Source organism: Spea bombifrons, chromosome 2, assembly GCF_027358695.1.
Source record: "Spea bombifrons isolate aSpeBom1 chromosome 2, aSpeBom1.2.pri, whole genome shotgun sequence".
NCBI lineage: Eukaryota > Metazoa > Chordata > Amphibia > Anura > Pelobatidae > Spea > Spea bombifrons.
In genome coordinates this window covers 127,354,627-127,370,345 of record NC_071088.1, presented here as the reverse complement: position 1 = coordinate 127,370,345, position 15,719 = coordinate 127,354,627, and the positions used below count along the sequence as shown (strand labels likewise).

At 42.8% G+C, this 15,719-nt stretch overlaps 1 protein-coding gene across 1 annotated transcript; it reads left to right on the top strand.

The window, feature by feature from the left end:
- Positions 1-3,969: 3,969 nt before the first annotated feature.
- On the top strand, positions 3,970-14,256 carry IL17D (interleukin 17D). Its single transcript, XM_053456442.1, has 3 exons — positions 3,970-4,205; positions 10,051-10,358; positions 13,648-14,256. Exons 1-3 carry the CDS (start codon positions 4,185-4,187, stop codon positions 13,970-13,972), a joined length of 654 nt encoding a protein of 217 aa, XP_053312417.1. The 5' UTR covers positions 3,970-4,184; the 3' UTR covers positions 13,973-14,256.
- The last annotated feature ends 1,463 nt before the right edge of the window (positions 14,257-15,719 follow it).

Here is a 15,719-nt window from a genome sequence, read left to right as displayed (position 1 = left end):
ATAAAATGATGCAAAAAATGCACAACTGCTTTTTTGATTTTTATTTAATGAATATTCATCAAAGAACACATTTATAATTTCTTCAGATGCAAAGTGTGAAAACTGAGCTTATAAAAAACATCAGAAATGTCTCAGCTAATTAGTCCATTGCCTTCTGCGCCGCTGTTTATTTTTGTGCATGACCCCAGTAACGTTTGTTGACTGAGAAAAATGGTTCCTTCTAACAGAAGAGAACTTTGTGAATCCTGTCTGCAAAGTAACAATAAATGGCTTGTCCGTGTTTTCTGCAAAGTCAACATTTAATAATGGCCTGTCACTCACGGCTGGTCAGGAGCCCCCGAAAGCTTCTGTGTGTCGGTCCTTCCCTGTCACAACCGAAAAAGGTCTGCAAATACACTATAAATGTTTTTTTCCATGCGTCATCCTCCAGCATTGTGTTACTGTCCAGATGAGTCTCCTTTTAACATTTCTTAAATGGTTCCTATTCCTTTCATCTTGCTTACTCACTGACCCACACCTACGGGGTGCTCAAACACTCCTGTACCTAAGATAAGTGCAAATATCCTTTCCCATGTCCATCAACCTCACAGGCAAAGCTTCTGGGGTACATAATATTAATTATTTTACAGCATCATTTTTCATGCCATATAAGAAGTTTAAAAGTCTGTGAAATATGAAATATCTCATGATTTATCCTACATATAGAATAAAATGACAGTTTTATTATATATTTTACAGTCTATGCACTAAATACAAATTATACATATTAGAGACCCACCTTGTGTGTAAAGCATGGGGGAGCTATCTTAACTTCCTATTGTGGGATCTGCTTGATTATGCCTTCCCATTAAGAAATTGTCTGTGGCTAGCAGAACCTCCATGTGGCTAATGCAATCTCCCAAACCAGCCTCCAAACTCACATATTGAGAGGGAGACCTCCAGGCCGGTGTACCAGGGCACTTCCAGATTATAGCGATGGTGTCTCTTGAAACTGGCTACACGGGCATATAACATCGTTCCTTGGCCAGCTTCATGGAAGTGATCAAAAATAAAGTCAGCTGCTTGTATGACCACATCAACCATTTTTCCAGATCGCACACAAATTTCATATGTCCAATTCACCGAAGGAAAAAAACGGCAGAAATTTTACACGCGCTGTTTATGTTAACTAAAAATATGTTAACGCTTCTTTTTGTGCATTAATGAATCGTGTCATTTCACGTGGCGGGTCACTTTAAAATTGCAGTTTTCCCCATAAAATTCAATTTGGTTGAAGTTACTGATGTGGCCAGCCATGCATAGCAGGTGAGTGCTTTAGAAACCCCTCTGGCATTGCAAGGATTAAACCTCAGCTAATGAAATATTATGCCAAGGAAGTCATGATTACGTACCCTACAGACCTCTCGCTATTATTTCATATTTCCATTGCTCCGGTTTAAGCTGTCACTCATTAAACCTACTTCACCACATTTCCTCGGTTTAGTCGAATAGCATGTAATGTTGCCAATTAGCCATTATGTAATGTGTTTCATGTGCTTGTAAAGGCCATGGAAAATCTATAAGAACCGTCTTAATATCTTGTAATAATCCTGTAAAGGACCAAAGCTCCTTCCCTGATGTGAAATCATGTATTCCCAATATAACCAGATATAATGAGAGGTGATGTCGGTCTAGAGAAAAAACTTACCCACAGCCCCAATGGCACCACTAACTACACTATATCACCAAAAGTATATCTATTGATATTTATTGAGTTTAGGTGTTTCAGCCGCTCCCATTACAAACAGGTGTATTAAATCGAGCTTCTAGGCCATCTCCATGGACAAACACTGGCAGTAGAATGGGTCGTACTGAACTGACTTTAAGTATGGCGCTGATATCGGATGCCACCCTTACCTCAAGTCAGTTTGTGAAACTTCTACCCTACTAGATCTGCCCTGGTCCGTTATAAGTGTTGTTATTGTGAAGTGGAAGCATCTAGGAGTAACAACAGTTCAGCCACAAAGCGGTAGACCACGCACACTCACAGGTCGGGACCTCCGAGAGCTGAACCCCATAAAAATGACTTGTCCTCTAGTATCACTCACTACACAGTTCCAAACTGCCGCTGGAAGCAATATCAGTATAAGCTCTGTGAGTCGGGAGCTTCATGAAATGGGTCTTCATGGCCGAGCAGCTAAAGATCACTATGTGGAAGGTGAAGCGTGGTCTGGAGTGGTGTGAAGCACACCGCCACTGGACTCCGGAGCAGTGGAAACCTGTTCTCTGGAGTGATGAGTTACGCTTCACTGTCTGGAAGTTTGATGGATGAATCTGGGTTTGGGGGGATGCCAGGAGAACGTTACCTACTGGAATGCATAGTGCCTGCTGTAAAGTTTGGTGGAGGAGGGATAATGATCTAGAGCTGTTTTCCAGAGTTTGGGCCCTTTACTTCCAGTTAAGGGTAATGTTAATGCCACAGTACACAGAGACATCTTAGACAACTGTATGCTTTTAACTTTGGGACACCAGTTTGGGGAAGACCCTGCAGCACTGTACCCCAGTGCACAAAGCAAGGTCCATAAAGACATGATTGGATGAGTTTGGTGTGGAAGAACATGACCAGCCCGCACAGAGCCCTGACCGCAACACCTTTTGGATGAACTGGAACGGAGATTGCGAGCCAGGCCTACTCCTCCAACATTAGGGCCTGACCTCTCAAATGCTCTACTGGATGAATGGGGGAAAAAAATCCCACAGAAACTCTCCAAAATCTTGCAGAAAGCCTTTCCAGAAGAGTGGAGGCTGCTATAGCTGCAAAGGTGGGACCAACTACATAGTAATTGTTTTGGAATAGGATATCCAACAAGCTCATATACGTGTGATGTTCAGGTGTCCACATACTTTTGGTCATAGCTCATGACATAGTGTAGCTCATGTCCAGGGCAGGACTGGTAAAGGGGGCAATTGATCCTTAGGCTGCTATGGCTTAAATATTTTTGAGCTATGACTGCACAATATGTGTTTTTATAGGTTTTCTATATGCTCCATTTCTGTGTCCTAGGCTAGGCTATATATTATATATTGAGCATACTGTCCCCCAGGGGTGCTGCTTTATTATAGGGTTACTTGGCGGGAATTGCCCCAGGCATCCTTTTAATAGAAAAATATAAATCTACTGCTCATCACTGAAACAAATCAGCCAACCTTCATCATTATAACCAACCACAACATTACTATTCACTGTAACACTCTGGATACATTATGGATGATCCTAGGTTTTACTACTATTATTATTATTTATATAGCGCCAACGATCTCCACCGCGCTTCTTACAGTCCATACATTCAAAGCTTCTGACAGAACTAAGACTAAGACAGACTGATCCATTAGTTAAAGCTGGACCTGCTCACAAGCTTACAATGTAAAAGTTTTAGTAACAAAAAAGTAAAACAAAAAAAAAAAAGTCTTGAGAGGAATGATTATGAATAAACTTTGTAACAATATGACATAATCACAAGGTGTTAAACATGTTTGGATATAATTTAAGTGACTCTTAATGTTCAATAAAAATATTTGAAGGTATCAGTTAATCCCAGTTCAGGAATGAAATAAATGAAGTTGTGAGATCCACGCAAAGTATTCTGAATCCAGCCTGTGTCCTCCTCTCAGTCTGTTTGTAGAATGTTTGGTGTTTGGGCCAAGAGAGCGGGGCATGTTTCCAGCTTTACTCCTGAGAGAGTGGGAGGCAGAGAGTCAGTGTCTGTCTCCATCTACTGACTGTCCATCGGTCAGACCTCTGCCACCGGCTGTACCTCCATCTGTCAGTGTGCTCCAGCATTCTGCACCCGGTCCTTTCACCACCTGTATGACCCCACTGCCTATTCTTTCTGCATTTATCACCCACTCTATCCCACTCCTGCCTGTTGTTCTAAACATTGTTTTTTTGTCTTCCTGCATCATCTCCAAACCCCCAGATTGCATCTGCTCCCTGCCTGCCTCCTCATCTCCCCTCCCTTCTCAAATTCTCTCTCTGAACGCCCTTCCTTGCAGCTCTCTCTCTCTCTTCTGATCACTCCAACTGACCAGTATATGTGTGTCTCTCTAACCCCAGCCCTCAGTTCTCCCTCTAAACCACCTAACCCCCCCTCCCCCACCCAGGACATCTACCCTGTGTCATCCTCAGCCCAGCTCCTTCCATCTCCATGATGCAGCCTGTGAACAAGGTGAGGAGGGATGGACCATGTGGGGGTGGAGGTGAGTGGGCAGTGTGTCTGGACTACACTAGACTCCAGCAATGAGTGGGGTTAACTGAGTTGGGTGAGACTACAGGCTGAAGTAGACAGCAGTCTCTCTTATATTTGGTGGGCTTGCATACTAGAACATTAAGCAGGCTGAAATCTCCAAGGAGCTGCAATATGTTCAGTTCTCTTGCAGTGCAGACTATGAATTGTTTGTAGTCAAAGTGCTGTTCAGAGCTCTCCATCCTGTGGGAATGAAGGAGTTATTCATTCCACTCTTGATCTTTTTTCCAGTAGAACCTTTAAAATGTTGTTTTTTTGGCGCAAGTGCTTTCTAAAGGAAGCAGGTGATGAAAAGTCATATTTGTTAGAACTGCATGGTTCCCTTGCCCAATTCTGTAATATTTATTATATATTGCTCACCCCGTGACACCCAAAGAGTTAAAAACACAAAAAATAGTGTGTTCTCCCAACTAATATCCTGTTTTCACAGCAAAAGTATACGGCTTAGAGAGAGAGTTTCAGTGTGAGCTTGTTGAGTTTGGAGATCGAATGTGTTGGGGTGGAAAGGATAATTGTAGCAGTTCTCTGGATTGTGTTACAGCATTCTGGTGTTCCTCAGGTGTGTCAGTTTGTGTTATTATTGTGTGTTCTTGTTTTAAAATGGTGGACTGCTTTACGTTCTTGAGTGCGCATGTTTATATGCGATTATTGATAAATAAGCCAATAACAAAACCTCATGTTGAAAAAGTTATTACAATTCGCAAATGCATTTCGGCTCTCCATGGAGACAATTAGCAAATAGTGCCATCATAGCGTGGAAAGGTTATGAATAGTGCTGCATGCAGAATATCTAATTCCCTCTGATTTTTAGCAGACATTTTTTGGAACCTACTATTGCTCCGTGGTCCAGTTCTGCTCACGTGTCCATTGTAGGCCCTTTTGGCAGTGGACAGGGGTCAGCGCGGGCACCCTGACTGGTCTGTGGCTACGCAGCCCCATACGCAACAAACTGCGATGCACTGTGTGTTCTGACACCTTTCTATCAGAACCGGCATTACCTTTTTCAGCAATTTGAGTTACAGTAACTCGTCTTTTGGATTTGACCACATGGGCCAGCTTTCTCCCCCACGTGCATCAATGAGCTTTGGCCGCCCCATGACCCTGTCGCTGGTTCATCGCTTTTCCTTCCTTGGACCACTTTTGATAGTTACTGACAACTGCAGACCGGGAACACCCCACAAGAGCTGCAGTTTTGAAGATGCTCTGACCCAGTCGTCCAGCCATCACAATTTGGCTCTTATCAAAGTCGCTCAGATCTTTATGTTTCCTCACTTTTCCTGCTTCTAACACATCGACTTTGAGGACGAAATGTTCACTTGCTGCCTAACGTATCCCACCTACTGACAGATGCCATGATAACGTGATTATCAGTGTTATTCACTTCACCTGTCAGTGGTCATAATCTTATGGCTGATTGGTGTATAAGTAGGGTGTTATCGTAAATTGGCAGTGCTTTTTAACGTGACCTGTCTCTGTGTTTGCCACCATTTATATAATCTGTATGTTCAAGCACTAAATGTTTTATTTATTAATGTGTCAAAAACGTGCAAAATTCTTGTAAGCGGTTCACCATGAGAGCTGTAGTAACTCCCAGAGATCACCCAGATGTATCCTCCTGTTGTCCCCGAAATCACTTCCAGCACCAGTCAGCGAGCACACCTGTGTCTGGCCCAGCAATGTAGTTCCGTCACAATTCTATTCTTAGTTTTAAAAAGTCCATATGCTGTAATAAATATTTTACTGACAAATGAGGAGCCATACTAACACTTGGCTGTCTTCTTCAGAACATACAATAGATCTACTTGTCCCTTTATGGAGGCTTTCTATGATGGTATTTAGATTTAACCACATGCTACATTTATTGAACTTTTGAAATATATATCATTTTGAATGTAATTCCTAAACCAGGTGTTTACAATAGCAGAACGTTTCAGCGTCCTGACTTAACTATGAGTGCAAAGTTCTTCAGCAAAAAGGCCTTACTAGTTTACTGGATAATTTGCACATAGTTCAAAATGGATTTGACACTATCGGCGCAGTTTATAATTTTGGTGGCAGCATCAGGAGTTCTGTCTTTGCTGCATTTGTTTCCGTACAACAAATTTAATTTATTGACCTTTCAGTTCAATAATTGAGAGAGGCAGGCACTGGCAGACAGACACATCCAGCCACATGGTCTATGCTCGGAGTTCCCAGGTATGATGATAGGCACATACAACCCTGTGGAGCAGAACTGAATTTCCCTAATATTATAGAGATCTTAAATAACGCTTCCCCCAGAGCAAGGATGGTCGAAGAAGTGCAGTAGTAGTAGTAGAGCACAGGGCCTCTGCAGGGCCATACTGCAGGGCCGCATTTTATCTGGGCTGGTCAGCAATATGTAAAAATTATATGTGTCCTGGAGAACATGGCCATGTGGTCACCGACAGGGGCGTAGGAACCGGGGGGACGGGGGGGACAGATCCCCCCCAGGAAATCATGCGGGGGGGACCGATAATAGAGAAATCCCCCCCAGGGCTGTGTGAGGTAAGTGCCCTCGGTGCACAGCTGCCCGATCAGCAGCTGCAGCATGCAGGACTGGTTGGGGAGATCACGGATTTCCCTAACCAGTCCAACATTAAGGGCACACTTACCGGTGTGATCTCTGTCACTGAGCGCCGGGCGATGGGATATGACGTTTATATCCCAGCCCCGGCGCTCAGCATAAACAGCTGTGCGCAGCCGCACTGCACTGAGAGTGAGCGGCAAACCAGAAGGAGAGGATGAAGAGAAAGCAGAAAGGAAGAAGAGAAAGGTAAGAGATGTGCAAAACGAGGGGGGGGTCTGATGTGCAAAACGAGGGGGGGTCTGATGTGCAAAACGAGGGGGGGGTCTGATGTGCAAAACGAGGGGGGGGTCTGATGTGCAAAACGAGGGGGGGGTCTGATGTGCAAAACGAGGGGGGGGGTCTGATGTGCAAAACGAGGGGGGGGTCTGATGTGCAAAACGAGGGGGGGGTCTGATGTGCAAAACGAGGGGGGTCTGATGTGCAAAACGAGGGGGGGTCTGATGTGCAAAACGAGGGGGGGTCTGATGTGCAAAACGAGGGGGGGGTCTGATGTGCAAAACGAGGGGGGGTCTGATGTGCAAAACGAGGGGCAGTGTATATATGTACGTGTGTATGGGCAGTGTATATATGTACGTGTGTATGGGCAGTGTATATGTGTACGTGTGTATGGGCAGTGTACGTGTATATGGGCAGTGTATATGTGTACGTGGGTATGGGCAGTGTATATGTGTATGTGTGTATGGGCAGTGTATGTGTGTATGGGCAGTGTATATGTGTACGTGTGTATGGGCAGTGTATATGTGTACGTGTGTATGGGCAGTGTATATGTGTACGTGTGTATGGGCAGTGTATATGTGTACGTGTGTATGGGCAGTGTATATGTGTACGTGTATATGGGCAGTGTATATGTGTACGTGTGTATGGGCAGTGTATATGTGTACGTGTGTATGGGCAGTGTATATGTGTACGTGTGTATGGACAGTGTATATGTGTACGTGTGTATGGGCAGTGTATATGTGTGTGTGTATGGGCAGTGTATATATGTACGTGTGTATGGGCAGTGTATATGTGTTCGTGTATATGGGCAGTGTATATGTGTACGTGTGTATGGGCAGTGTATATGTGTACGTGTGTATGGGCAGTGTATATGTGTACGTGTGTATGGGCAGTGTATATGTGTACGTGTGTATGGGCAGTGTATATGTGTACGTGTGTATGGGCAGTGTATATCTGTACGTGTGTATGGGCAGTGTACGTGTGTATGGGCAGTGTACGTGTGTATGTGTGTATGGGCAGTGTATATGTGTACGTGTGTATGGGCAGTGTATATGTGTACGTGTGTATGGGCAGTGTATATGTGTACGTGTGTATGGGCAGTGTATATGTGTACGTCTGTATGGGCAGTGTGTATGTGTGTATGGGCAGTGTATATGTGTGTATATTAGGAGTGTATTTGTCTTATAGTGTATACGTCTGTGTAAGTATGTTCAAGGGCAGTGTATATTTATGGGGAGGCATGTGTGTGTGAGCAGTTTATGTATGTTTGGGCAGGCGTGTATAAGGGTAGTGCATATGTGTGAGTACTGGCAAGTGTGTATGTGCAGGCAACTGCAGCGTATATGTGTGTTTTTGTGGGCAGGCATGCGTAAGAGCAGTGCATATGTGTGTGTATGAGCAGGCATGTCGTACTTAAAGGGAAGACAATGATTCCCTGTAACACATGTTTAACTCAGGGGCGCCTAGGGTTAAATCCAGGCCTATTTCTGGTTAAAATGAGTATGTGTGTCACTGTATGTAGCATTTGGACACAAGAGAATATTGCGGGTGCTACTTGGTCTAGGGCATCACTAATACAAAGCGCCACGTGTTAAATCTACGGGTAGGCAGAGTAAGTGAATGATGTGTTTGAATGCGTGTCTGGGTGTGATAGCGTATGTTTGTGGGTATGTTATTGTGCACATCTGTTTTTGTGGGTATGTTAGTATGTTTCCAGGTGTGTTATGGTGGGCATGTGTCTAGGTATATTAGGGTGGGATTGTTTTGGGGTGTATTATTGTGTGTGTGTGTGTGTATGTTAGTGTGTGCATGTGTGTGTATGTTATTAAAGTGTTTAAGTGTGTGGATATGTTCCTGTGTGCATGACGTGTTAGGAGTCTTAGATGGTTCCTTCAGTACATCATAGTAGTCTCTGTGGCCGTGTCCAGTGCGGTCCATCTGTGGTTGTAAGATTTTTCTGTTTCTGTGGGAATTTTCTCCCATTCATCCAGAAGAACGTTTTATGAGCTGAAGGTGATAAACCAAGACATTTTGGACAGCACTATGCTTCTAACTTTGTGGGAACAGTTTTGGGGAAGGTCTGTGCCCCAGTGTACAAAACAAGGTCCATAAAGGCATGGTTGCAAAAATTCCCCACAGAAACTCTCCAAAATCTTGTGGAAATCGTTCCCAGAAGAGTGGAAGCCGTTATTGCTGCAAAGGGGGACCAACGTCATATTAATCTCTATGTATTTATAATGCAATGTCATAAAAGTCCCTGTTGGTGAAATGGTCAGGTATACCCTACCAGTAAAAATGCTATCCCCCCCAGATTTTTAGGGGTTCCTACGCCCATGGTCACCGACCATCGACCATCACTCTCAGCCTCTGCTAAGCTAACTGTCACTGCCTCACACTCGTTTTTGTTGCATGAACGCACAAAACAGACAAATTTCATTAAAAAGTTTGCATGAAAATGAATGCACCCTCCTGGAAACAGTCTTTTCACACTTTTCCTGCTAAAAGAGCACCAGAATGGGTGGTAATGGCCCCAAAGCGGACAAATGACTGAATCCCATCGAATATTTGGAGGTTTGTTTGTTTTGTTGGGGGTTTCGGCTCATTTTCGAAGATTCATACATAATTGCACAAATTAGGCAAAATTCTTTAAAAGGGAAGTTCAATCCAAACGCACAGGTCTTGCTGTTAACATTTTCTTTTTGCGTTGCAATTTCTGTAACAAATGAAAAATGATGTTACAGGCATGGCTGAGCCGGGAGACTAATTGATATACTTCAAATCATCTGAGATGACCTGAGCTATGTCTTTGTGTCACTTATGACGAATTCACATGCCCCCACCATTCTCATTTGTACCTTGGGGCACCTAGAATGTTAGTCTGACTCTTTTCATGGTAAATTAATTGTTATTTGACCAATGGTGTCATGTTGCATATGTTTGCAGGTCTGGGTGCCATGGGCAGTTCGGATACTGCTGCTGGGCCTGCTGATTGTCACCTCTGATGGTTCTAAACCAATAAAGCGTCCTCTACCGAAAACCAAGAGCTGTGCAGACCGTCCAGAAGAACACCTGGAACAAATATATGGCCGCTTGGCTGCCGGTATGCTCAGTGCCTTTCATCACACTCTTCAGCTGCAGCCGCTGGACAAAGAGAACATCAGCTGTCCTGCGGGGATCAGAGGGAGGACCTCAGTGGATGGCAAACAGCATCTGCCTGTCAATATACACAGCATCTCCCCTTGGGCTTACAGGTGAAGGGACGGGCATCTCCTCCACCATGATCACCTCTATGCAAAGAGTAGGATCTTGTTTCTAAGCATGGTTATGTTTTACACTTTTTGCAAGAGCTGATAAACTTTGATATAGAATTTAGCAGCTAGAGAGATATATTTAGGAACCGATCCATTTTCTTTGGAGCCAGAAAAGTGGGGTCTTAAAGGAATTTTATATAAAATATTCAAAACAAATGATCTACCATCAATATTATTTAAGAGCCATGACACCCTGTTTATTGGGGTTTTCCCAGAGCCTGTGGAAAAGTCAGAACTCTATGGAGGTCCATTCACTGTAATCAAATCACCTTTTTCGGAGAAAAAGTGTCCTAAAAGTTACCTACACTATATTTGTATGTAGTTTTAAACTTATTTAATTATTTCTAAAAGACGGGTACAGATCGTATAGTGAAGCGAGTCTTTTTTTTATGAAAAACTGTGTTGATTTGTCTTTTTTTTTGCTTTTGTACAAACCTGTATACAAGCCTAACACTGCACATAATACCCATGTCCAGAGATCATACGCGCTATCTATTCAAACATTATTCATGTGCTCTGTGAGCCAAGGAAACAGACAAACAAGATGATAACAGTGGTAACCAGTAGACTTGGGCGCCGGCCAACTCTTCGTGTTCATCTTGGTCTTAGTGGGGGGGGATCTTTGCATTCCACGAATATTCGCCTGTTCCCGTGTTTGGTTCGGGCGAATATTCGTGTACATTCTTTTTTTTTTCTTTTTTTTTTGCCGTTTTTTGTAGAAGGGGTTAATACGAGGTTAACGAGGTACGCACTACGCAGCAACTTTGGCGCCAGGATTTTAAATGTCTGTACAAGCAACTCTATTGGTTGCCTATACTTCATTGGTTGATGGCAGACAAGCGACCAATAGAGTCGCTTATACAGATCCTGGTGCCACAACTTGGCCGGGAGAGACCACTGGTCTCCCCGCTCCAAGAGTTAAAGGTCCGTACGAACGACCAATAGAGTCAGGAGTTAAAGGGCCGTGCGAGTGAGTCTATTGGTCGCCTGCAGGGGCCTCCTCTGGCATCAACCAATTTCATGTTCACCCGAATACGAATGCACAAGTCTAGTAACCAGAAACACTCAATTATATTCGAAAATATATGCTATGCCTAACTTATCCACTAGATGGCGACATTGAACCTCAATTGAAGGTTCCTAAGCCTTCTCATGGGAACTTCTTACCAGTTGTAATGGAAACTAGGGGGTCTAGCAGGACGTCCTTTACCTTCCCTGCCTTCCTTGTGGCTGCAAAGATGGCTAGCCACACCGGTTCTTTGAGTAAATGTACTTCTCTCAAAGAACAGTACCACCAGTCATGACACACCATTCAAAGGAACACTTAATTGGGACTGGCCACGGTTTATATATCCAATTTACCAGGGGAGGGAAGACTGACATATCCAGAAAACAGGAAAGGATTAACATAAATAACACATAACAAAATGGCACCAGACTAATCGCCCAACACAATGGTGAATACACAACAGAAGTGAAGGGATTAGCGAAGTAACATGGTTCATTCTTGATACACACACAAGGTGAAAATGCGGAATATTACAATTTAACCCTGCAAGTCAATATTGCAGTCCCAATAATATTCTCCAAAGAGAGGTCCGACATTATAACTACAGTATAACCAACTGAACTCATATACAAAAACTTTAACATAAAACATATCAACATCCTAACTCATATACAAAAACTTATATATCCTGAACAAAACAGAGAAACTAGAGAAACAGGGATATAACCAAAATAATTGCCTATTATTTTAATAATTATTATCAGAGGAATGATTATAATGATGGATCTGCTGGGATTTATTTGTTTAACTGTAGCAGGGAGCACAACTAATGTTTAGTCCAACTGGAACAACACATTTAAGAAGCAAGAAATATGTGTCATGGAAATTCTTCATATACCCCGGGCAGTCCCTACTGAGGCCCTGTAATGTGTCTACTTTACTATTGCCTCTGCACTGACGATGATGAGTTTCCAATTGCCAAGACTCAGATGGTTTTATTTTAGTTAAAGGCGATGGTTGTATGTTTTATGAAGTTAGTAGAGTCCTAGTTTTATACATTTTAGTAAATATAATTACATTTTATGATAGTATGAGCGTGAAGTAAAATAATCTCATTTTAACAAATGACACCATGGTAACAATCATTCCATATCCTGTTTACCCACCAATTACCAGGGTAACACTATACTAATCTTGAGAATGCAAACATTGTTCCAGGTTTTACCATAACAAGCTTTGGGAATTTTCCTCATTTAGTCAAAATAAATGACCAGCTGGTTCCCCGAGATGTGCTGCTTAAAATGGTTTTCACGTTCTTGACAAATGGACTGAAATCTAATAGGGACTCGTTTATTAACAAGTTTGCTACTCATATAAAAGGCAGCTTACAATATTAAGGGACTCTCCGAGATATATTAAATGTGAAGTGAAAATCCTTGTATTTTACTCACAGCGGATATAGTTAAATAAAAAAAATATGTTCTGGAGATTAAGATTTTTTAAAATGTTAAATAATACTAAGCAGTTCCTCTAGGTTAAAGGATGTGTAAGAATGAATCATTTCATTCCCTTTGCACAAAACCGAAATAGTAATGGATAGACAATAAGGATACACACCTATACACTTACCCTTACAAACAAGCGTCCTAGCATAAGCACAAACAAAACACACAAACTCTCTCTTCCCTCTGTTCCCCTTTTCTTCTACTCTCTGCCTTTTCTCTTGGTTGCTTCCTTTTCTCTTCTCCCTCTTTTTTCATCCTACTTGGTTTAACTCCTGGTGGCCCTGTAGTGGGAGGGCAAGGTTTCTGTGTTCCATATCAGTGAGGAGCACAACCTTTAATCTTGCCCCTGGTACCAAGATCTCTAGTAACAGGTTTCAGAGAAAGTGGAGATAACTTAAGCAAAGGATGTGCAAAAAGGATGTGGACAGAGGGACGTTTATCAGTCTCTGTCCAACCAATGTGTAACATTGGTTGGACAGAGGGACTGATAAACGGACAGAGCATTACTCTTCGTATTTAGTGGATTAATTTTGGGATGCCGGTTTGAAGTCTGTTATGTGATATCACTTTTAGTTATCAAACATGCAAATTGATGCTGTTCCATTTAGAGAAAACTCCATAATAATAGCACTCACTAGTATATATATATATATATGGGTAATGGTGCATTTTATCTGTTTCTTGATTGAACATATTCTTTGCTTTCTATTTGCAGAATCACATATAACCCTGCAAGGTATCCCAAATACATCCCTGAAGCATATTGTCTGTGCAAGGGCTGCTTGACTGGACCCTACGGAGAGGAAAACCTGAATTTGCGCAGTACCCCGGTGTACATGCCCACGGTCATCTTACGCCGTACACCTATGTGTGCCGGGGGCCGCTCTGTGTACGTAGAGGATTATATAACCATCCCAGTGGGTTGCACGTGCGTGCCAGAACAAGAGAAGGATCATGGGTCAGACAGTGTGAATTCCAGTTTAGAGAAGGAAAAAATGAAGGTGCACATAAATAAAAGTGAGAAGCCATTGTCCAATTAAACACCGACGTTTTCAAGTAACCAACCCTTGTGACATGAGCTAGACCCCTTTTCCTTAATAAGAAGGGCACTCATGGAGGTCTATCCGTGTAGGTCGGAAGTGGATGAAGGCTGTGGAACTCCCTTATATCATAAAACTGAGTAAAATATGTTGCAATGGTGGGTGGGATTCTTGGCACTTTTTCTTATACTACATATAATGTGTCTAACTTGTAATTATTTTGTATATGTGTACGACAGAAGTAATGAAGAAAAGAGGATTAAAGAGCCAAGGAATTAGTCTTAGCAGATAGCAGGAACGTATATTCTACACAAACATAAATTAAATTAGATTTGTACAGGAAGACCAAAACCATTTCGGATACATTTTTCATTTAGTCTGACAGTAGAGATGGGAGAGGGAGCCAAAAGGGGAGGGGAGGGGGTCAGTATGTGAGAGAGCATGAAGCTGCAGAGAAAAAAATGACAGGTGAGATGGGAGCGTAAGAGAGGGGAGGAGGAGTGAGTCAGTATGTGAGAGAGCATGAAGCTGCAGAGAAAAAAATGACAGGTGAGATGGGAGCGTAAGAGAGGGGAGGAGGAGTGAGTCAGTCTGTGAGAGAGCATGAAGCTGCAGAGAAAAAAAATGAGAGGTGAGATGGGAACATAAGAGAGGGGAGGAGGAGTGAGTCAGTCTGTGAGAGAGCATGAAGCTGCAGAGAAAAAAATGACAGGTGAGATGGGAGCGTAAGAGAGGGAGTGGATCAGTCTGTGAGAGAGTATGAAGCCGCAGAGAAAAGAAATGACAGGTGAGATGGGAGCGTAAGAGAGAGAGTGAGTCAGTCTGTGAGAGAGCATGAGGCTGCAAAGAAACAATGAGAGGTGAGATGGGAACATAAGAGGGGGGAGGGGGAGTGAGTCAGTATGTGAGAGAGTATGAAGCTGCAGAGGAAAAAAATGACAGGTGAGATAGGAGCGGAAGAGAGGGGACAAGGAGTGAGTCAGTATGTGAGAGAGTGTGAAGCTGCAGAGAAAAATGAGGGAGCATGTAGTGGACAGATGATGATAAACTCCTTACAGCTTTCCTTACAGGCACTGAAATAGTTAAGTGTCATTTGCACATTAATTATGCTCTGTTATAGATGTATTCGTTTGATAACATTTGTTCCCCCCGCCCATAAAGTGTATGTTTTCTCCAATCCTCAGTATTATGGAAATATGTGTCTATCCGGGGGGCAAAGTGTCCACGGAAAACAATTTCACAGCAGATAACATTCAACCCCGCTGCTTGCCAGTTTTATCTGCTGAAAAGACTTAAACATAAATTAGTCCTTGATTTCCCAAAATAAGGAAGAGTGGCTTGAAAAGGAAACTAATGTTGCTTCACTCAGCTGCCCTAAAATATAATAGAATCCTCGCTTCATTAAAGAGGCTAAAGGATGGCGTGAAGCCGCGATGGCGGTCACAGGGAAATGTGTTGGGCTTAATGGTTTGGGATCCCTGTCAGTTGTTTTAACCTCTGTGGTTACGTTTGGATTATATCTGTTTTTGGAGCAGCTGATTAAGATTTGTTTTCTTTTCAAGCTGCCGTTTGTTAGTTTTGAGGAGTCTTGTGCTGCCCCCACAGCAGACTAATATTTCATTCTAGTAGCTTGAGGTCCACAGAACCCCTGAGATTTTTACTTTTTAACCTAAGAACATTCTACTTAATGTAAAGAGCTACTTTACTGAGATGGTGGTGGATAAGGGACACGGCCTCCCAGCAGAAG

What these genes read in the sequence shown, in the direction of transcription:
- IL17D (XM_053456442.1), top strand. Translation starts at nt 4,185, where the DNA reads ATGATGCAGCCTGTGAACAAG. An exon ending in TGATGCAGCCTGTGAACAAG is followed by an intron (nt 4,206 to 10,050) that starts GTGAGGAGGGAT and finishes ATATGTTTGCAG; the next exon opens with GTCTGGGTGCCATGGGCAGT. An exon ending in ATCTCCCCTTGGGCTTACAG is followed by an intron (nt 10,359 to 13,647) that starts GTGAAGGGACGG and finishes TTCTATTTGCAG; the next exon opens with AATCACATATAACCCTGCAA.